This window comes from Micropterus salmoides, unplaced genomic scaffold (genome assembly GCF_014851395.1).
Source record: "Micropterus salmoides isolate LMB-PRFRI ecotype aquatic unplaced genomic scaffold, ASM1485139v1 Ms_hic_scaffold_7, whole genome shotgun sequence".
NCBI classification, from domain to species: Eukaryota; Metazoa; Chordata; class Actinopteri; order Centrarchiformes; family Centrarchidae; genus Micropterus; species Micropterus salmoides.
The window spans coordinates 12,212,705-12,236,281 of NW_024044459.1; the positions used below are offsets into that span (position 1 = coordinate 12,212,705).

The 23,577-nt window shown below is 39.7% G+C and overlaps 1 protein-coding gene across 1 annotated transcript; it reads right to left on the reverse strand.

Annotated features, from left to right (window-relative positions):
- Positions 1–601: 601 nt before the first annotated feature.
- npffr2a (neuropeptide FF receptor 2a) lies at positions 602–21,467 on the reverse strand. Its single transcript, XM_038704172.1, has 4 exons — positions 21,148–21,467; positions 15,394–15,728; positions 6,513–6,612; positions 602–1,454 (listed from the first exon to the last, which is right to left on the reverse strand). Exons 2-4 carry the CDS (start codon positions 15,719–15,721, stop codon positions 602–604), a joined length of 1,281 nt encoding a protein of 426 aa, XP_038560100.1. The 5' UTR covers positions 15,722–15,728; positions 21,148–21,467.
- Between the last annotated feature and the right edge of the window lie 2,110 nt (positions 21,468–23,577).

Below are 23,577 nucleotides of genomic sequence, written 5' to 3' on the forward strand. Positions count from 1 at the left end.
AACAATACTGACAAGACACAACATAGAAGTTTGTTACATCTGATATATATTTGTAAGTGATTTTAATTTGAAATCTGCTCTGCAAACATCACAGTACATACATATATGTTTTAAAAAGTATCTCATAGAGCAGGACAGTAGCCTGTTATCAATACAGTATCCACCGATCCTAATTGATTAATTATTCACTGGCCAACAAGATTGTTTTCCCTGTTGAAAACTACAGTTCCAACAGCACAGCCCGTTCCATTTTTAGCATGGCACAATATGTGCAACATACATTATGTGCATTGAAGGTGATAAGTAAAGATGAACAACCAAACTGGTAATTTAAATGGATTTGTTTCAGTAGCACTGTGACGTAGCTTGCTACATTAATTGTTATGAAGTGGTGTATGACAGTCAAAAAGATAAATCACTGCTTTATATTTGACAGCATTGAAATTGCCTCAGACAAATTGTCATCTTCTAAAGCCTGCTGAGGTGGGCCTTGGAGTTTACTTAGGCTCAGTGGATGACATGGATTTGAATGATGAGGGCAATTTTCTTGAAATATGAACACCTTTGCCTATCACCTACAAGAATGTCTGTTTGTGGCTCCTTAAATAGACACTGCTGTCACACCCCCACTGCTGCAAGATGCCTTCTCCAGGTCCTCCATGACCAAGTCTTGTTCAGCGATGTGGTTGAGTTGCTTGGAGGTGTTCTTATCTAGGCTATTGAGAGAAATAGGCTCAAGGGTGGTTTGTGCATTATTAGCTGGGAGCACAGAGTTTCCCTGCAGCCTGTGTGAGTAGGGTTTCCTCCGCTGTCCATCCGCCGTGCACAGGCTGAACTTGAACACAGCTTGAAACCCTCTACGGAAATTTTCATTGAAAAAACCGTAGATGATGGGGTTGACACTGCTGTTGAAGAAGGCTAACCAGTGGGCAAAGGGGTAAATGTAAATGTTGATGATTCTGTACTGCTGCTCAGTCAGACTGGCATAGTCGCTCAGCATCATGAGGGTCCACAGAGGCAGCCAGGAAAGGATGAAAAGCAAAGCAACTATTAGAAGCATTTTAATCACCCTTTGCTTTTTCTTTGACACAGTGTGGCGGTTGTCATGGCCCGGCTTTGCTCCTGTTGGAACTGTTGTTTTGAAAAGCGTAATGCCGATCCTGGCGTACATGATTACGATGAGGGAAAGGGGAGCAAGATAGATATTTGCAAACAGGACAGTGGTGTAAATCTTCCTCATCTCCTGGTTTGGCCAGTTCTCTCTGCACCAATAAAATGGGCCTGTTTTGTTGTCGTAGCCCAGTAACACCCGAATGGTTTGCTCCTTGGTCACTTGTAGCATCACCCCAGAGGGACACATGATGGATATGGCCAGAACCCAGATAATGACTATGATCAAGGAAGCTGTGGATATGGTCAGCTTTTGCTTGAATGGGTAGACAATGCATCTGAATCTGCAAAAGGATTAGAAAGAGACTGGATTAAGAAGATGCCTGTAGACAATTAATCTATTTTTAAAAATATCTTGCCAAAAAGGAATTGAGTGACAGTAAAGAACATTTGCTTTAAATTGCAGAACATTACATACTGTAGTTACTATGATTCATTTAAGCAATAGTTCACAACAGGCATGGTATACGCTTATTATATCACAGTTAAAGGGCGTTGTTCGGCCCGACGCAAAGCGTTTAATATATATGTAATATACGGAATATACGTAAAAGGGTATACATGCAGAAAATACATGTGCGAGGTAGCATTTATGAAATAAAAAGAAGCAAATACACGAACAAAATTTTGATTTGTTGTGAGAATTACAAATACTGTGCGACTGCTGCTCTCCCTCTGTGTGGTAGACTTCAGTTACACTGAAGCGTTAGTTATACTGACCCTCCCTGCAGTCTCCAACAGACTGAGGACAGTGTCTGAGGATGGCAGCCACAATCAGGTGAGAGAGTGTCAGGTGACATCTCTTCTAGTAGCTGTGACTTTGCTGTGGGTGTGGCTGATATGCTTGTTGGCCTTCCTTTATAAGTCAGAACACATCTTTCGTTATTTCTATCCCCGTGCAATGCTGAAAACATACATGACTAACTCGATCAGTGTGTCTCTGGCCAATCTTCCTTTTTTGCTCAGTGTTTTTGTTGTTGTTTTACATGCCACGGCTGAAGCCTCCAAAACTGTTACTGCCCATCCTCAGGGTTCTTTTCTCAGGCCTTCAAAAATCCATATATTAAAAATATTAGAATAAAGATTTAAATGTCGGCCTGAAAAGAGTCAGAGATGATTTGGGGAGCCATGTCATCTGCTGGTGTTGGTCCACTGTGTTTCATAAAGTCCAGAGTCAATGCAGCATCTACCAAGAGATAGAGCACTTTATGCTTTTGTTCATGCTTCATGTCTTTTGGAGATGCTGATTTTCTTTTCCAGTAGGACTTGGCACCTGCCCACCGTGCCAAAACCACTAGTAACTGGTTTGCTGACAATGGTGTTACTGTGCTTGGTTGGCCAGCCAGCTAAGACCAACAATACAGATGAGCTGAAGGCCACTGTCAAAGCAACCTGGGCTTCAGCTTAACACTTCAGCATTGCCATGCCGCTTTGATGCAGTAATTTGTGCAAAAGGAGTCCCGACCAAGTGCTGAGTGCATAAATTAACCCTTTAAAGAAGTTTTCAACTTTTCAGAAGGTCGACATTTCTCTATTGTACATGATATGGATTTTTTCATGACCTGTTAACCGTAATGATCAAGGCCTGAAGTATTTCACTTGATGTGAAATGAATCTAGAATATGTGAATGTTTAACTTTTTAAATAAAATTGCGGAATAAATGAACTTTTTCACGATATACAAATTTTCTGAGATGCACCTGTATGTGTATGTAAATATGGAGCTGACGCTTGCATGGTCACATTCACATAATTCCACTGTAATTTCATGGTGATATAGTGATTTACAAACAAATGCCTCACCATATCTGCAGAAACAGCCCTCATCCAGAAACAGAGAAAAATGTGTATGCATCTATTTTTTGTTCATTCTGTACAAAGATTCATGCATATGGCTCCTCCATGGTTTGCTGTTGGAGCTTCCTGCATGATAGTGATAGTCATGCATCCCTGAATTAGTCATTACTTTCAGGGCCTAGTCAAAGTTTTATATGTATATATATATATATATATATATATACCTTTTAATGTTGAAGCTGGTCTTAGTTAAGATGATTTTGAACTATTTTGTATATTTTTGTCAGTTTTATTTGGAATAATAAAAACCTCATCTGTATAGTAACTAGTAAGTAGTCCAATAAATATAGTGGAGTGTAAAGTACAATCTTTCCCTATGAAATGTAGTTAAATAGTGCTACTGCTATTACTTAGCAGAAAATAGAATTACTCAAGTAAAGCGTAAGTACCTCAAAGCTGTACTCGATAAATGTACTTAGTTACATTGTACCACTGGAGGCAAGGACGTTCATGGAGGGCTCAAGCATTCAAAAAGTCAACTCAACTCAAAGCGCTTTACACAGCATCACTTCCTGACGGACAGGAAGCAGCACGTGAAGATGGGAAAACATGTCTCTGACTCCAGGACCATCAGCACTAGTTCCCCTAAAGGCTGCATTCTTTACTCACTTCTCTTCTCCCTGTATACCATCAGCTGCACCTCCAATCACCCCGTCTGTCAAGCTCCTGAAGTTTGTGGATGACACCACCCTCATTGGGCTCTGGTAATTAGTAGCTTGTTTATTTTTTTTAGCTTAATGGGGATGAGTCCGCCTACAGGTGGGAGATTGACCATCTGGTGAACAGATGCAGCCAGAACAGTTTGGAGCTCAACGCTGTGAAGACAGTGGAGATGGTTGTGGACTTCAGAAAGAGCCCAGCCCCACCCTCCCCCATCATCCTGCGTAACTCCCCAGTTGCCATTGCAGCGTATCATTCGCTCTGCAGAGGAGGTGATTGGCTGCAAGCTTCCATCACTTCAGGACCTGTACGTCTCCAGGACTCTGAGGCGAGCAGGAAAGATTGTAGCTGACCCCTCCCACCCCGGACACAAACTGTTTCAGATTCTCCCCTCTGACAAGAGGCTGCGGTATTACCTTATCACCAAAGCAAATTCCTCGTATGTGTAAAACACTACTTGGCAATAAAGCTCCTTCTGATTCTGATTCGGACATTCACCCCGTTCACACACATTCACTGGCTGGCAATCATTTACCCATTACACTGATGGCAGAGGCTACCATGCAAGGTGCCAACTGCTCATTAGAAACAAAAACTAACATTCAAAAATTTGGGGTTTAGTATCTTGCCCAGGGATATGCAGACTGGAGGAGCCAGGGAACAAAGTTATCTGGGTTATCTGTGCATGAATACACTGGCTAAAAGGGCAGACAAGAGAGCCATTTAATTCCTCACTCATTCAATTCTAATTCTCATCATGTTGTTGATAGATGTGTAAGGTGACTTTGACTTTCGGACGTCAAACTGTGCTGTCTGTTCTTTCCAGAGGCGCAGAGAGCCTCCAGTGATTTAAATTGTGACATGGTGACGTCACTCCACGTCAGGTGTCTGACGACTTGGCTATGATAAAATATCAGCTCTGACATTTTCACAGCTTGGGGGGGCCACTCCACTGCATGTGTGCATTACTGGGCTCTAGTGTCAACAACAAACCCATTGTGAGATTCTGCAGCATCCCCTGAAGGTTGATAAAGTTATTGAAGAGGATTGATGTGCAACTGTTGTCATGCATGCATGTCAGCATGATAGTTTAAAAGAGGACCAGATAAAGATAAAAAAGCTGAGCAATTTAAAAGAAAGAAATGTGTCTTTCTTGATAAGTTTTGGGAAATAAGGTAAAGGGTCAAAGAACACATAACTTGATGTTGTTTCAGATTTTTTTTTTTTAAGAGTTATTAACATTATGACATAGGACATTTTTGGTGTTTAATCATGAACGATTTCAGTTACTTGAATTACAAAATAGAGTTGAGCAGGGAGGTTCACTTATGACCTTGGGAACACATACCTGTACAAAAACATTTTACACTCGAGGTTCAGTGGAAGATGGTTATCTGTCCCTATATGTCAACCCCCTGGTGACGACCTTTCCAGGCTCAATGTCAGCTGTCATGGTAACTCCCTTTGGGGCATGGCTGGACTGGGAGAGAAAAATTGGCCCTGGCATTTTTTGCCCAGGCGGCACACCAATATTGGTCAGACACTGGTCAGACGAAACACTTCACTTAGTCCATGAGACGTGACATTGCACGAGAGTGGGTACATGAGAACAAGACAAGACTATATTTTAATAGGCCTACTATTTAGAAAAAAATATTTATTGATGAAATATTAGATTGATGAAATATTAGACATGGGGATCTGGGGGTCCTCCCAGAAGATTTTGAGAATTAACCACTTAATTTCCTGCATTCTGGAGACATTTTTTGCACCAATTTATGGTGGAAATATCTTTATTTATATAGATGGAAGCACTAAATTCAGGTGACAATTCAGAATATAAAAATATAATAGAATATAATGCAGTAATTAGTAGCTTGTTTATTTTTTTTCGCTTAAGTTACTTTTTTTGGACAATGCAGATGTTTCTTCTATATTTACATTGCATTGCAGGCTTGGGCCTATTGTGCAAATAAACCTTTTTTATAGCATTTTTATTTGTTGATTAGCATTTATTGGTGCAAGCTATTTTTCTGAACAATTTCAACAATTGCTTTCAAAAAGTGGTGGGTAATGTCCCCAGCATCCCCAGTGTAAATGAACATAACCTCCCTGCTCCCTCCATACAGGTTCACCTCCACTCTCCTCCTGCTCACTCAGGCCTGTCACGGTGACTCTGTACCTCTGTTTCGCTAACACACGCCTCCTCCTCCCCGTTAGCAAAAATATCGGTTATTCCGCGCATTTAGTGGCAGCCGTCTGAATTTTTGCTAAAGCAAAGAGAAGAAAACCGTGTTACAGATACACCAAACAGTAGATCTAACACCATAGATGCTTATATTGTGGATAAAGGTAAGGCTTTTTGCTGACTTTAAAATGTAGCTGCCTTACAGTAACCTTAGCTTGTCACTAGGGATGTCACGATTCTCCACATCCGCATGTAGCATAGCCTACAAACCAGTTGACACTGTGACTTCCCGGAAGCAGGATAATTTTACAATTCTCTTGTTCCTCTGTTATCTCAGTCTCAAAGTGCAGCTGCAAGTTACCGGTAAGCTATGCGCTGTCATCTTTGAAATGTTGTTATTATATTTTTCGGCCACTTTCAACTATATCTTTTTTTAGGATATTTTATCACATAAATTAACAGGACAGAGCCTCCACAGAGGCTACACACTCCTTGGAGGTTTGTGCTCTCTAAATGGTTTCTGGTTTATCTGTTATCTGTCTTTTTTGAGGTGGCATTCAAGTGTAAAAGTTGCTGGTAAAAGTAAATGTGCAATTATATTATGTGTAGCAGTAATAGTAAAATACAGTCACTGTACCTGTCAACGGCAATTGCAACCAGAGTGAAGACCGATGCTGACACAGAGATCCCTTGAACCATGCCGCTCATTTTGCACACTAGGCTTCCAAAAGGCCATCCTGTTAACAGGAAAGATGCATTCAGCTGATTTACTGCTAAGACAACAAGTTAAGACAGAACATCAGTTCATGTATGAATTCAGACTGCCTTAAACATCCACACACCCTCAAACACATCAGAATTACAAACATATCAGATTACAGGGGGAGCTAAAGAGGTTTCCTATAATAAAATGTCCAAGTGTCTTGAGAGGGAACAATTCCTCTCCTCTCATGATAATTAATCAGGGCTGCTGGTGTATGGTAGCAGAGGTGCTGACAGTGTAAGTGTCTTATTGTGGCTGATACAAAATAATTACAGACTGCAGACTGTTATGAGTGTAACCCCTTGACTTCTGTAACATGTACTTGTTGTTTAATTGCAATTTTATTATAACAGTTGACTCGAGATATAAAGCTTTCTCCAGTTCATAGCTGTGCTTATTAATGGTATTACGGAGGTAGAAACTTTATTAGAGATTTAAGATATTGGTTGTGAAAGCAAGAGAGACAAAAATAGATTTTAATGGGGCATTCCAGCAATTTTAGACATCAACCTCAGTGTTATTGCCACGAGCAGTACTACACAGCTTGTGAAAAAAGTTAAATAGTGTCTTCTGTGGCTCTGAAGGGCGTGACCTAAAGTTTGAAGAAATAACACTCATAATATCATCAGGTATATTGAGCTGAAGGTGTGGGGTGTGAAAGAAGTGGGGATTTAGAAGGCAGCAGGCAGGATTCATGAAAGACAATAGAAATTTGCATTATGGGTAGGACTTTTGGAGCTTGACCCATAATGGCGACCATAAATCAGAAAATCTCACCTCTGCTGCTTCGATTTTGACCATTCGTTTTCTCTTGTGAGTCCCACAACTTTATTAAAGTGAAATACTAAATTGCTTGAGTACCCTATTTTAAAAGGAAGGGTTTAGTGGGCAACAGATACGAAGCAGGATGGGAGATGTTAGGGAGGAAAGAAGTTCTTTGCATTTTTTTTGGTCAAGAAATCTTCATTTCATACCATGTAGTAACAATACAGGACTTTAGTTTGCCAACTGCCATGAAGCAACACAGCAAAAAGAAAGATATTTGCCTAGAAAAGATTTTTTGGTACTATACTGACTTTGCTGCCATAAGACAATATGGAACATGGAAGTAGCCATCTGGAGACCAGGAGACCTGAGACCGGAGATGAGACCCATCATCCTGATGTGTCAATGACACAAAGTGGTGAATGAGTGAACTTCTGAGAAGAGAAGGTCAACTAACTGAGGTAGGAACATTGTGATAGCATTAAGAAAACAAACTATAGTCGGACTTGCTATTGGGAGCGCTCTCAATGTTGGCTCTCTCACTCTTGGGCTGCTCAAGTGGGCCACAGAGCGAGAAAGCCCACGTTGATTGCTCCAGCCCACATCCTCCTCCTTAAGATCCTCAATAGCAGTTCAAATGTTAGTCAAGGTTTTGCAGCTGGAGCAGTAAGAGAGAAGACATTAGGGGTGGGAAAAGCAATGTGTGGGTTTGACTGGTTATTTAGCTATATCGGGTGCCTTTTTCGGGTGCTCCTTACTTTTCGTGAACCAATTAATCACAGCCTGGATAAAAAAAAAATGTTGATGCGCTACAGCAAAGTTTAAAACTTTTTGAACAACCCTGGTCAATGCTTTGAAAGCCATGTTCAATGTGATCACAGATGACTTGTGTAATTGATGATTTGTGTAATTTTAAAGTGTGTGTTGGCATTTCTTCCGCATCATTTTACAGAGTTCCTGTTTATAAATTGTATAAATTGACCAACACAGCAGGCGTCAAGCTCAGTCTGCTTGTTATACGACGCCTTGTAGAGGTGGGAGTGCAACAAACAATTCTGATCTTCTGACGATATATGTACTAGATAATTGGATGATGTAAGTAATAATTAACAGAAATGTCAGCTCGCTCTCTTTACTTTTACTGTTGTTTTAAGCTTCACTACTTTTTTTCTTTCTTAAGGAAAATAGAGCACTTTTTCCTTTTGCCTGTATTTTGTTGGAATGCAAATATCTCACATATCAAACATTTGACTCTTACTTTTTTTCAAAAATGTCTTCTTCAGTGTTGGCAGAAAACATTAAATATAATGTATAATAACGGCCTAAGCTTCTGACAGATATTGAGCTGCCTATCATCTGCATGTCTGGTATCAAACCCATGGCTCGGTGGTTGGGGCTGAACTAGAGACGGTTCAGCAAGTGGCAGAGGCCAGAACATTGAATAAACTAAGATCAATATTGATCAACCCTGCACACTCAATCCACCACCTGAAGGTGATAAACAGTAGCACCTTCAGTCAAAGACTGATGACACCAATGTGCAAGACGGAGCGGTATAGGAAGTCATTCATACCAGCTGTTATACGACTCTATAATGCACAAAAATAACTCCTTTTTTTAGATTGTGGTATTTTAATTTAACTTATGGATATGTTTTGAGTGAATGTTTGGTATTGGGTCTGTCTTGAAGCTGCCGTGACACTGTAATTTCCTGCAAAGGATTAATAAAGGATCTATCTATCTATCTATCTATCTATCTATCTACAGTCCAGGATCTTTCTTATCAAAAACACTTTTAATATTACAGACATGAGATTCATGTATTGATTCATGATTGCTGTAAGATAGGAGAGTTTGCAGATTTAAAATACTAATAGGTTACACTAGTATCCTTTAATACTAATACCAATTAACTTGTTTGTTATTTATTAAGCTGCAGCGATTATGCAGTGTCATACATTTGTCACCACATTTGGGTGACACTGTGACTTTCATCTCCTCCTTGTGATGCTTCTTTTATGTGGTTCAGAAATTGCAAGGGGCCAGTAAGCATTGATGCAGACAACAAAACCCCATTATGGTCAATTACAGCTTTATGCGCTGTAAACAACCTAATGGTGCATTAGCTGAAAGCTTTCTTTGTGAAACAATGGCAGATCACTAACTGTTTGACTTTGCAGTCATGACAGAGCATTCAGTCGCGAAACAAGAAGCTCATTGCTGGCAGAAAGCCGCACCTTATGCTCTGTGTAACTGATCTTTCATCTTGGGTTTTTATATCTACAACAAAAACCATAAACAAGTCATGTGATAAACATGTCCAGAGGAGATAAAATCTTCTCTGATATCACTTTTTTTGAAAACACTGAAGTCTAGAAAATTTTACTTAGAACCAACACATGTCCTTATGACAGGTGTCCAGTATTCAGCTGTAGACTCAGCATTCCTGTCCTTTGAGAGTGATTCATTGCCTGGTCAAATGTCATTGGCTGTCTGAGTGTCCCACTCCCTGCTGCTGAAAAACACCGCACAGCATGAGGCTGTCATCCCAAAGCTTCCTGTTACAGAAGCTGGTACACTTGTGATGAGCTCTGCACAGCAGCTACACAGTCAACAACAGGAAATAATTCAGGAGAACTGAAGGAGATGAAGAGGGCGAGACAGCGCCTGGACGAGAGAGAGAGATGTGAACCACAATGAGTTCATCAGTGTTTCTAATAATGCATTGAAGTTAGGATTCATACTTCTTATATAACCCGGATCTGTCTGTCTTTCTGTCTGTCTGTCACTTTTAACAGACACTCCAGTCTGCAGTGTAGTTCATACGCTTCACTGGTAAACCAAAGACCTGTAGAGTAACATTAGGCCTCATGATCAAAGAACCTTTTAATATCATGTTGACACTTTTGTTGATACTCGCGGGCTCCCTCTCTCTCGCTTGTCCACATGAGCTCTCTCGCTACACATTGTCTCATGCATGAACTGAATGAAAAAGTTGGACTTGTTTCAGCAAAAGGCACCTGATACAGCTAAATAGCCAGCCAACTCCAAACTTATCTTATAGACACATCTCTCTCACTCTTGTTTTTGTATAATAATAATGTGTAATGTATACATAATGTATGGATATACATAATGTATAATAATAATTGTGTCATAATTTGTATAATGGGACAGAGTGGCCAGGGGGTCCTGGCTATAAGACTTTCTTGTCATATCCATCCATCGTCAACCGCTTATCCTGCGTACAGGGTCGCGAGGGGCTGGAGCCAACCCACGACCTTCTTGCTGTTAGGCGACAGTGCTAACCACTGCACCACCGCGCCACCCCTTTCTTGTCTTATGCATTTGCTAATTTATCAAACTTTTTTACCTCTGCTCAGTTGGCTGCACATAACTGTTTATGGCGGCCATGGCCCCTGTGAACTTCCTGCCCTGGATGCAGTCCTAGTTTAGTGCAATTTATGTTGAAGTCTGGCCACAGTACTAATCAGGTTTTTAAGAGACTGCTACACTAATTTTAGTGAATCCTCACTTTTCTTTTAGCATCACCAAACACGTCATTTCCCCTGGAACTTTGGTTTTACACTTTCACAAAAATCGTCATCAGTGGGTGTATGTGTAGGCTCTGTGCGGACATCTCCCGTTATTTGTGAGCGCATTACGCTCCCAGGGCACCAGCTGATCTACTGCACATGTGTGGAACAAGTCCGCCAAGCTGACTCCAGAAAGTAGTATAAACAGAAGTAATCCGCGTCTGTGGTGTCCGCAGCTGTCAGGGTATGTGTCCGTTTTGAAGTATATTCGAGGCTTTACTGCTGCGCCGCTGCTGCCAAGGCAGATTGCGGCCAATCTAGTCAATGCTTGCGAGTCCTCCAGACGCAGTGCATACCAGAAGCACCCCTGAGGCGGCTCTCTGCTCTGCAGAGAATAGGCAGCCAGTCTATTCTCGACGGATGCCACGTAAAGCTACACAGAGCAGATCAAATTTATTTCCAGGATAAAAACCCCTTGGGGTCCTGACCAAAAACATAAAATAATATAAGACGACACAATATCCAGCAAACAACAAACACACTTACAGTAGTAAACATTTTAAGAATACAAAAAGAAAACACACTCACTCACGTACCATGCACATGCCACAAAATCTAGACACTAACACTAATAGTTACGGTATAACCCTAACTAACAATAATTAGTGATAATTAACAGAAGCAGTCTGTTGTAAGGTGAATATAAGAGCATTTTTAAATTAACCTACATACTGCAGAGATGTCAGGGAAGTTGCCACATTGTTCCAGTCTCTAGGAGCCTTAACACTAAATGCTTTTTTCCCTATTTCAAGTGAAGTTTTTGGAACATGAAAAAAGAGATGGTTGTTGCTTCTAAGAGAGTAAATAGAATTAGATTTATGTGGGATGAAAAGCTGTTGTAAATAAATAGGATATATAAAATTAATACATTTGAAAAGATCAGATAGGAAGTCAGACACAGAATGGCATAGAGGATCTGGTCACTTTTCAAAACAAAATACCCTGTGCAGACTCCAGATCGTATATCAACAACAAACATTGTTAAAACAGACAGCTTCTGAAAGTACTCTGAAATGCTTCAACGGAACAAAATGGTGGCGCAGTCGTAATGTGCCACAGTCGGAGTCAGTGGACTTTCGTAGGCAGATTACATTAACATTATTTGGACTCTCATAGTCCACAGTGGATGTAGCATTTACTTGTCAAATAGTCAGTGATTCTTATATCTCTGTCAACTTCAAATATCTTATAATCTAATAGGCTCATTGCGATAAAATCTGCTTAACATATTCATAGTCCTAAGCGAATTAGCGACACATGGCCTTGCCCTACCTGTTTTTTGCCCCACTACTGGCCCTGTAAATGGTGAACTCATCTCTTCTGCACCATATAGTGAGTTCATTAACTGTCCACACCTTCTGAGGTGTGGACAGTTAAAGGAAAGTGTGACCTCTATTAAAAGCATGATCTTCTACATTATTTTGATGTTGTTCACTGTCTTTTCAACAGTCTGAGGATGGATGTTCTCTGCCAGTGAGATTTTCATAAATCTTGGCATAATTTTAAATGTGACAATCTACTGGAAAGCCAGTAAGCTTTCCTTCTTGTTTCCTCTTGGTAGCTGCAAGCTGTCTATTGTATTTCAGGAGTTATGTAATTGCAGCAAGGATTTAATTATGCAATGCACTCTGGGGCTGGATTTCCCCAAACTCCATGTCAGGGTTTGACATGTTTCTGATTCAGACAATAATGCTTGATTATGCTGTTTTTGCTGCTCTTGTAAAGAGGCAATAGGTGGATAATTGGTGTGTGATTATTTGTCTAATCATAGTACCCACTCTTAAATTATCTCTGAAGGTGAAAAAATAAAAATAATACTTTTTGGTTGTTCTGCAGTCACTGTAATGACAGCAAATTATTTTGTCATTCAATTGACTTGTGTGTTAATATATTGTTGTTCGAGTTTATTGTCTTCTAAAAAATGTGTGGTCTTGACGTTAGTCAGTTGAGAGGAAATTTGGATCATTCTGAATTGTTGTGTAATTGAAAAGATTGAGACCACTGCAGCTACTGTATACAATCTATATAAAGAATCTCAGCCACTATCACTCATCTAAGAATTGCTCCTGTGCAGTGGCGGTCTGGCCATCTGGAATACCGGGACAATTCCTGGTGGGCCGCCTTGCTTAGCCTTTACTTTTTTACTAAAAATAAAAAAGTTGTCAGAAGGTTGAGCAACACTGGCCAACCCCCTCTTCTCCCCAGACCTGTTGGTCAATTCCATATGAACGTCTATGCAACCCTTAGCCCTGCCCCTTCTCTCTCACTCACACACACCACAATGCAACTGTCAGCTGGAAAACAAGCAGAAAATAGAAAAGTAGAGTTTACAAAAGTTGAGGGTCGGGCTGAAAAGTTCAGGGACAAAAGAGTCAAAGGTCTTCACTGAAATGCAAGTAAATGTAAAAAAGTAACTGACTCATTCTGTAGTAGTAGTAGGCTGTTAGTACCAGGGCCACAGACGCTAAGACCGGCAATGGGAAGATACCACAGCCCTGTTCACGGGTGAAAGAGTAGACAGAGAGGACAGCGACGCCAGAGATAGTGAAGCTGAACGGTAGATGCTTCTAACTGTATTACTACAACGGGTTATCAGAATCTATCAATGAAATGCAAATGCTGTTGGTCAGCTACTGTTTTGTAAATGTATCAGGAAGAAAGAACTGAAGTAAAGAGCACAGTAACTGTGTGTTCAAACCGGCTAGCAGAAAAACTCAAATCTGATGCTTAATATTAATAAAGTTCTGAACGTCTCCATTTCACTGTCCTGTGGGGATTTTGTGGGAAATTCACTTGAGCTACTGCTGTGTAATTTTATTTTGCTAAATTAAGCATTTTATTATGATTGTTTTTTTCTTGTCATTCTACACGTATAAATGTTTTAGACATTTACATAGGTTAATTAGCTAATTTTATTTAATGTCATTGGTTTCAAATAATATCCTATACATATTATAAAACCAATCAATCCTTTCCCTCTCAAATTCATATTTTGTGTGGGAGAATGTGTCAGTGATCAGTGTTCAGTGATTTGCTAGATATGATGCCCATCGACAAGGTTCCTACCACTTCACCTCTTACTAGAAAATACTTTGAAACTCATCAACAGTCTGGTGTAAACGGCGAGTAAAGCCACACAGTAACATTTGTTGTGTTGCCATTCATTCACTTAATATGAAATAGTGGTGCTGCTGCTGTGTTTTTGTAGTAAAGCTAACAAGCTGACCGTGAGCAGCAATTAGACAGTTCTCTGTCTCAGAGAGGACTGTGGATATTTTAGTCTATATTTTATTTAACTCGAGGCTTCATGTGATATGAGGTATTTCAGTCATGACAATTTCAGGGTGTGTTCTGCAGCCTTTTTAAAGTAGTACTGCCATAGTGATTAATGGCTGTTAGGATGAATAATGCTGCTAGGTGGTTTATTAGAGGCTGGTCCTGTTTGTATGTGCGTGCATTAAGAGGGCGGCTGTGGTGGAGTATACGGGTAACCATTCTGGTGGGCTGGTCTGGATCAAAGTACAGGGCCATTTTTTACTCCCAGCCCTTCCCTGTTCCTGTGACATTTGTGTCATTGAGAGCCAAGTGTAAAATCCAAACAGCACAATGTGTAAAAAGCCCTGGTTTTGTTCACGTATGCAGCGAAGAATGTCGCCTCCATTGATAAACCACAATGTCAGGTCACCCCATGGTCGTAACAGGGATCATGCCCTTGACTTACACCTTAGTCCATAGTAATGCAAGTCTAAACTGAAAAACACAGGCAGTCCCACACTGAATTAAGTAATATCAATGATTATGGATTATTGATCAAAGGATTAACAAGTCTTGCCAGCCTGTGAAGTTGTCAGTGCTGATTACAGATATTTGTGGATATGATTTAGTAGCCTGATAGCATACCATCTCAGCATTAAACTCCTCCACGGAGGAGTTGAAATGTTAACTAACTTAAAGGCAATCTATCCAATTATTTCCCCCAAAACCACAAATATCATCCTGTGGTGGCACTAGAGGAAAAATCAGGGGATCACTCAAGTCAGTAGAATTCATCTCTCTAGGTACCATGTTCAACTAATTCACCAAAAAGTTGTTGAGATCATGTTACAGTGTTTAATGTATCTTGTCATGAGATTAAGTATTGGACATGTGGAAAATTTGTCCTGTTGGTGGCTCTAGATGGAATTTCAAGGGGTCACTGAGGTCATATGGATTCAACCTCTGTAGAGCATAAGTGTCAAATTCCACAGCAGTCCAGCCAATATTTGTTAGACCAAAGTGCTGAAATGACTAACTGACTGATAGCACTACCTCTACGACTACACAGTAAGCTTGGCTTAGCATTCCTGTTCAGCAGTAACAACGCAATGAAAGCATCTAATTACTGTCCTGCTCACCTGTAATTATGTTGTCAAGAAGAGTTGTGGGCATGCAGAAAATCCCAACCAGGAGGTCACTCACAGCAAGGTTTAATATGAACAAGTTGGTAACGGTCCACATGTTTTTGCTCCTCAGCACAATGAAACACACCACTCCATTTCCCACCATGCACACGAGGAAGATCAGCAGGTAGGACACGATGAAGATGGCTGCTGTGGATGGCTGATGGAGGTAAAATCCAACATAGGTGATGTTGTTCCTGGGTGCGACGAACTCCACGGAGGAGTTGCCAAATGTCCAGTTGTCATACAGTTGAGTCAAGCTGTTGTCAAGTCCTTCGTTCATTTTAAACCTGAAGAATGAAAGACAAGCAGATAACTTCAGTATTAAAGTCACGATATGAAGTGGGAGTTTTAGTTATGTTTAGTTTTTAATTTATCTCTCTATTTTGTTTCAACCAAAAAACAAAACTGAAAGTGACACTATTGGCATCAGAGCAACAATGCATTTTTCTGCATTCATGCTAAAAATACTTATAATGGAGACAACATTGTTGAATTCTTCTAGCAGTATATTCTACAGAAAGTCTTAATGTTCAAATTATGTGTAAAGAGGTTTTAGTTTTGGAGAACTTTTGAACACTTCTTTATCCTGTCCCATTATAATGTTAACCAAATAATGGAAACTAGACACCATTGACAAAATGTATGTGTTATATGTATAGTCGGGTTAAATTAATTACATGGACAAAGTTATAAAGACATGGAAGTGGAGAGAAATGTAAATTGAGGAATAAATCTGCATGAATCAGCTGTAAACAGCTGTTTGATTTGGCAAACAGTTGTCCATTTTCACACAAGAGCAACATGACTAATCATTTGAGTTACTGAGCCTTGTTTGTATCCACCTGATATATATTCAATATTCACCTTCCTTCAGCTCTGGTTTTGTCTACACCAACTCCTGGTACAGATGTCTGGCTCTTTAGCTGCTAAATTCTCCACTATTTTCACTAGGTAGTTGCTGACTTTGCAGTTTGCTTTTTGATCCTGGGCAGGTAGTGGGTTTATTGGATCATTTTCACAGATAACAGCCACACTGATGGGGATTGTGGGTTTGTCAATATTAGTGACCCTACAGTTTCATTTTAACCCATTGCTGATATAAAAATATTTTAGTGCAGCTTCAACTTAGAACTGAAAGTTGTTTTTAGTTACAGTATGCCATAGTCCCATTGCCTCCACTTTATATGTGGAGTGCATATTGGTTGAGTTCACCAGCGCTTACATGGAAATCAGACAAAGCCTCAGCTCGTCACATATTTCTTCTGTAAAAGTACATGTTTCAGAACATTCACAAAATAATGCCAAAAGTTAAGTGGTTATGCCAAAGTGCCCTTTAAGCTCCCTGACAATTTGACATGTTCTTAATTAATGTGTTAGGAAAAATAAGAGAAAGCTATTTGGTACAGCACATACAGTAGAGCCTTTCAAGCAGATCAGTCTGTCTGGCTGCAGTGGCTTCCTTACATGAGCGGGAGAAGTAACAGAACTGAGGCTAGAAAGTTTATAAAAAGTGACAATGCAGTGAACTAACTTCAGAAAAGAAATATATGAAAAAGGGTTCAACCTTTGTACTATAATGATGATGTTCAAAAAAGACCAGTGAGCAGATGAAAGGTCGCTCTCTCTGATCTAACATCCATCTGTGCTGTTCAGTGCACTTCAGATGTTACTGTATTTCATGATGAAAGGCTGTCAGTTTTCCGACTTACCCTTACTTATTTTGTGGTTTTCTAAATTTCTCAAAATGACTTTCAGCTGCCCTCACAGGGGCTTTACCTGTTTGCTCCTGCATATGAACATTTTTGTTTGTTTGTTTGTTTTTTTAAAAAAAAAAAGGTCTGTGCCACAGGTCTGTTCCTCTCTGGAAGGTTTCAGTGTAGGTATATGTGTAGAAAAATCCTGCAAAACTTCCAGTACAGACTTATACTGACTGAAATTGAAATAGTCAATTTGTCTGTAGTCTTTGTAAACATCATCTGCTGTCTGACTCCATTGTTGTTCCACTGGAATATGACATATTCAGAAAAATAAGAAAACTACTGTGACAAGTGACAAGTGAAAATGAGAATGGGCCCAGAAATACAAACGCCATCTCTGTCCCTAACAGCTTTTCCTTGAGGTTTGAAGTGTATTTTTCCTTAAAGTCAACAGCAGCTGTGATATCTCTCAGTGAAATTATAGAGTATAGATTTGTATCAAATAAGTGTGGCTGTTTTGATTATGAATCCAGCTCATTATATCTGATTGTGTGTAATCATGATTGGATATACCTCATTTGGCATTGCTTATGGACAATAGCAACTTCAACATGGAAGGCAAGGTATTCATTACCTGTCACACCTTCTGGGCTTTGCTGATCTTTGCCCCTATTAAGATCTTCCCTTCATTACTTCTGTCACCTTTTCTGACCGTTTTCCTCCCTAATGACTGATTCCAACAGCAATGTCTCCAGGTACGAGCCGTTTTCTAGAGTTTGGCTCCACGTCACAGACAGTAAAACGCACAGTGGGTTTATTGCTGCTTTCTCCATGTGAATGAGTTGAATAAAATATAAGTGTGAATAAAACATGATTGGGCAAATAGAAGGCATGGGTGGCTAATTAAAGGAATGGAGAAGTTTGCACCTTGAAAGCTATTTAATGTGCACCCACCTCTGCAATTAATTATTTATTTATAGAAATTTATATGTGGTCTTTAAGCAGGATAATGTGTAACTGAGCACTGAGAAACGTAAGGTAGACCTAATTACTAAAAATGATTCACTTTCTGAGACTTTTTTTTCTCTGTAACTCCAAACAAGCTGGATTCGTTTCTCCTTTGTTTGCTGGAAACTCAGCACGTGTGGGCAACTGGCAACAAGATAAGATCTACAAAATGCACCTAATATAAAAATCTAATATGATCAGAGGGCCTTAGACTGAAATCCTCACAAACAAGGACCCTGACAATGACATCTTTTTAGTAGTGAACAATGTCAAAACTGACTTGAACATAGCTTTGTCGCTTTCTTCTACATAAAATGTGTTAAGTAGAATTACGCTCTAAAAGCAATTTTATGCATTATGAAACTGTGCCAGTTTCCTGCAGAGACAAGCTATTTTTGCCAAATAGAAGAAAAAGCTCATGCATCAGTCTTTTCAGACAGTAAATGGAAGTCTGAAGCCACGCTAAATGTGATTTGTGCATATCCTACAATAGTCCACAATATTCCCCATGATCAGATGTTTTAGGTTGTGTTGAGTTACACATTGTGGGATTCAACCTCATTTTAACTATTTCTCTTTGCCTTTTAACACAAAAATCAATTTACTTCCCAAATTTAAAAGTTTAAGTAAGTCAAATATGCCAACAGATACTTGAGCTGTAATTGTATGATATAAGCAACTGCAAGGTGTTATTTGGTGTTTTGGGAATTCACAAAAGCTTTACAGGAGGCATTACTGGATATTATTCCTTTTCCGAGTAACTAGTAGTTTAAGGGTTTACCATTTCGAAAATAGTAATAATATGGAATTACTAATTCCAAGTAACGCAGCATTACTGTATGACCAGAACGCCACTTTGTTTTGTTGTCTGCCTAAACATGTTGTCTCTCACTTTTCAGGAAGGGGCAGGCCAGGGGGTAGTTAAAGTAATATAGTAACGTACCGAGTAACTAGTTCTGGAATCTCATATTCTATTTTTATTTTTTTTTGTCTAACAAATCCCTGTTTCCATATTAATATACAAACAAATTATGAGCTTAATCAAACTACATCCTACCAGAAAGCACAGTCTTCCCAACGTTCATCTTAAAATCTGTGCATTGATTGTAAAAGCCTTGATTGAAAATGATGAGAAACGGCTCCTTATCCAACCCGCTGCCGATATGATGGAAATTCCTCTTTCCCCCACAGAGTTGTATTTTTACCACAATTTGAGAGGGTTCATTTAGAGCAGCACAGTAGTTCTTGCTCTATCAGAATGTCAGTCTCTGTGTTAGTCAGTAAAAAAAAGTACAATGAACTTGTAGAAGTGCAGCTAACTTCAGTCATTCTAAGGTTTTAATGGAAATCATTAGTGTGCAGTAGAAGTAAAAGGGTGGTTTCAGAGGCTTTTGTCCACCCTGACAGGAAGAGCATTCCTCTGGAGATATTTAATAACTCTAACTGGATGGGAGTTGCTCATGCTAAAGTTAAAAGCTTTGGAACTTCAGCACAGTTTTCCAGTTAATGATGATAACCATTTCTTGTATGTAAGCATGTTGGAGATCATATTATCCTGGTCAGACAGTTTTCAATGAATGAAAGATTTACCATTACTGAAAAACACAAAAATATTGGCTGTAGGTGACCAAACTATCTTGAAATGCAAAAAAAACAATGATCCACAGAAACCATGTTTTGTAAAATATAATATTAACCTTATCCACCATGTCAGTTTAAACTCATTAACCAATATGTTCATTAACAGTCATATGACAACCCTGAGCAGGACAGACGAACAGCAGAGGATTTCCATCTGACAACAAACAAGCTTCTCATTATGTCACGTTTCCCTGATGGTATCACACCACTTCAGTCTCACTAATAGTACCAGGTTACATAAGCTCCAATAGGGCTTGCAGCTCACACAAAACATGATTTTTGAGTCAAGCTAAGTGATGACTGTTCATTTATCTCAAAAATAACATAAACTGTCCCACAAAGACACCTAATAATGTGAATAATCCTTCAGTTGCCTTCTTTGAGTATTGGAATATTAAGCGCAAATTCAACTTCAAATAAACTTGAAACGTTATTGATCTGAAAGAATCACAGACATCAGTGGAACTCTGAAAAATCGCATGTTCACAAGCCCTCTGCAATCAAGGTTTGGTATTTCAGTTTCCGTCACTGTAAGAACTGTCATTACAGTATAGTGTGTGTGGCTACACTGAACATGAATGTCCCCAGTTTGAAATATTTCCCATGGTCCACCTCAGCAAGCCTGTATGAAGCCTAACGGAAATGTTTATGCATTGTGCGTTCAAAAACATGTCATTCAAGTTTGACATGTTTCATTATAAGCCATTTCAGTGATTTCTGTATTTTACTGCCAACCGTCCCCCAGACTCTCCTCAGCCCAGCCCTCAGTGGCCAACATGTATTGCTACGCCTCTGATTTCTCCTCAGCAGTACTAAGGGGATTTTTCTTTTCACTTCTACCAACAGCAAACAGGATCTACACCGATGGATCAAGGTAAAATACATAGAACATGGGGATGTACACTTTGTGCCCACGGCAGTTTCAAGACGTCACATGCGTTGATGGAAAATAAACTGTTATTATTCTTCTCGTCTGTGAACTTTGGTGCATGAAATTGTGCGATTGCGATCAGGATGCACCACTCCGGCACAAAGAGGTTACTGTGTCCACATGGAGACCGGTGCATCAAAGCGGATAAATCGGGCCGGGCACAGAGCAGAATGGAGAGTAGGACGGCGCACCAAAACACTTGAGTTACTGACCTGAAAGCTCTGTGCCTTAATATCCTCAAATAAGCACTTTTGAGGTTTAGTTGCAATTAGTCCGATTCAAACTTTAAGAACTCAACCAAAAAAAGAAAATTAGTTTAAAAAAAATAACTTCACAGATAAGTACATATAGCCACACCTGCTGCACCTGGTGTTTCAAAGTTTGTAGTCTACTGCTGACTTTAAATAACGCCAATTAAACTTGCCTTACCTTGATTTATTTCAAATCAAGCTGACGACGGGCTGTGAGCTTGGAGGGAAAGAAAATTAAATAATGTCCACTTTCCTCTGACATAGGTGGGTCAAAGAGAAATAAAATACACGGATAAGCATGGAAAAAACATAAAGAGACAGGCTTCGTCCACCGCTGTGTTCAGTATCAGTCCGGTTTCATGTGCGTCGCTGGGAAGCGCTTCATGTAGGTACAGGGTGCGCTCAGCCAGCCACTCAGAGCGCAAGTGGAGGATAACAGCCGGATCCGTCCGTGTTTAGTTTGATGCTGTGACGTCGGGAGTGAAGTGGGTGGGATGAGAGCTGGATGAACAGGCTAATGGTTGAGTGATATCCCCCCCTGATCTACTCCAGCTGCTGTCTCTGAAATGTCAAAGAGTCTGCTGTTTTAAAAAAGGTCTAATGATATGCTGAGAAGGCATGTCACAGATGGTCCGAGCCGCGCAGAGCACTGCCGCTGCACGTTTTACTGTATGACTGTAAACTAAAGCCCACTGCAAAAACACACACTGCCTAGGACACACACACACACACACACACACACACACACACACACACACATTAAAGTCCCGTGATTTCTAATGAATACATATAAATCCAATTTGAAGCAGGTGAGAGGCAGTGTTGTTTAAAAATGGGTCTTTAAATTGAACTGACTGTTCATCTTTCTCGTGTTGGACTACAATAAACCCTCTTAAAAACTACATTTATGTCACGTACATCTTAAATGATTATGAAATGATGTTTGAATGTACTGTATTTGTCTTATTCAGAATAGCCTACATTTATATCTTCAGAGGATTCTCATATTAATTTTCCACTAAATATCATGATGACCTTGATTAACTGAATTTGTTCTGAACCAGATAGAAAATAATCAGTGCATTCTTTTGTATCTGGCTCAGAACAAAGCTCTGATAGCTGCTGCAGCTGTCATCGTGTTTACTCCACCTCAGACAACACCACAGAGGGCTTCAAACTTCCATATGAAACTCAACAAAGAGATGTGGACAGGGTGAAAATGGGCTGAAAGCTGATGAATGGCCACAGGCAGCAGCTGCCTACAGTGCACTTTGCTTATAGTTACCACACTATTAAGTCAGCTTTTGCTGCTTCACTGTAGCTCACTGATTGCTACTGACTATTGATACTATTATATCAACAAAAAAAATCCCAACTGTAGTATTAGTAAAATATCTCAGAAGTAGAATGTAAAGTAGTGGTAGTTATTGTCATTATTGTGGCGTCCTGGTGATTCAGTGGTTTAAGATGCTGACCATGTAATCATTATGTCAGTCTGGCCAAGCATGCATGTCATCTCTCTTTCTCTCCCCTTATTTTCTGTCATAGCTTTACTGTACTATTTCAAGCAAACAAAAGGATTATTTTATCATTAATTAAGTCAAGTCAATATTTTCAACAGTGCATAACCCAAAGAATTTTAAAATGCAGGCATGCAAACTCCTCACCTTTCAGCGAAATTCGCCGTTTTGAAACGAAAATGGGTCACCTACGTGATTTGTGCAGATCCGATGAGAAAACATTTGAGGGACGGGGAGGGGGTGTCATCGTTTCGTTGGTTGGTTATGTACCCACTCCACTCAGGCATGAGCTTCGCAACTTTACAGCTGCATTTGCCCAGAGCCCTATGGAGAGATGCCTAACCAATCGTTACTTCTATGACCAAACCTGACGGCAAATCAGAGGCAGAGACGGGCGGGTCTTTTTACAAGCCCGCCAGTCTGACAGCAGAACACGTCAGACTGTTACTGCAGAGGCAGCACAGCAGGCCTAAGTACATGTAATGTAGGCTAAAGTCAACAGGATAAAAAGGTGTCAGCATCTGTGTTGTTTACACTGGGGTCATGTCCCCATCACCTTTTAAAATGTCAGATTTTGTCCTCATCACTTTTTGAAAGCATTTGTTAAAAATGTTCTCAATAGCTTAAAACAACAAATAACAGATAACAAATGAAAATGCTTGGAGAAAGGTTAATTTGACCTCATTTATTTAACTTCTTGATGCAGTTGGCCAAGTTTTCCGTTCTCTTAAAATTTAAGGTTTTCAATTGCCACCTGCATTTTGTGTTTCCCTTTTACATAATTATAAAGGATGTGCCTAATGCTAATGCTACTTTGGCAATACAGTGACATGCTAACATGTTAAGTTTAGCAGGTATAATGTTTACCATGTTTATCAGCAAAATTTGCTAATTAGCAATGAACAAAGTTCAACTGAGGCTGATGTAAATGCCATTAGTTTTGCAGGTAATTGGTCATAAACCAAAGCATATAGGACAAATAAAAATGTTAATGTTAATGATATTATTGCCAAATGAAAAAGTCAGAGGATAACCAACATTGTTTGGATCCTGAGGGGGTCAAATCAAACTTCATGACAATCCATCCA

Bases quoted from the DNA above. Each gene is read 5' to 3' on its own strand.
- npffr2a (XM_038704172.1), bottom strand. From the start codon at position 15,721: ATGAACGAAGGACTTGACAACAGCTTGACTCAACTGTATGACAACTGG. The intron at 6,613-15,393 runs GTGAGCAGGACA...TCCTGTTAACAG, and splicing joins TCTTGACAACATAATTACAG to GATGGCCTTTTGGAAGCCTA. The intron at 1,455-6,512 runs GTACAGTGACTG...ATCCTTTTGCAG, and splicing joins GTTGCAATTGCCGTTGACAG to ATTCAGATGCATTGTCTACC.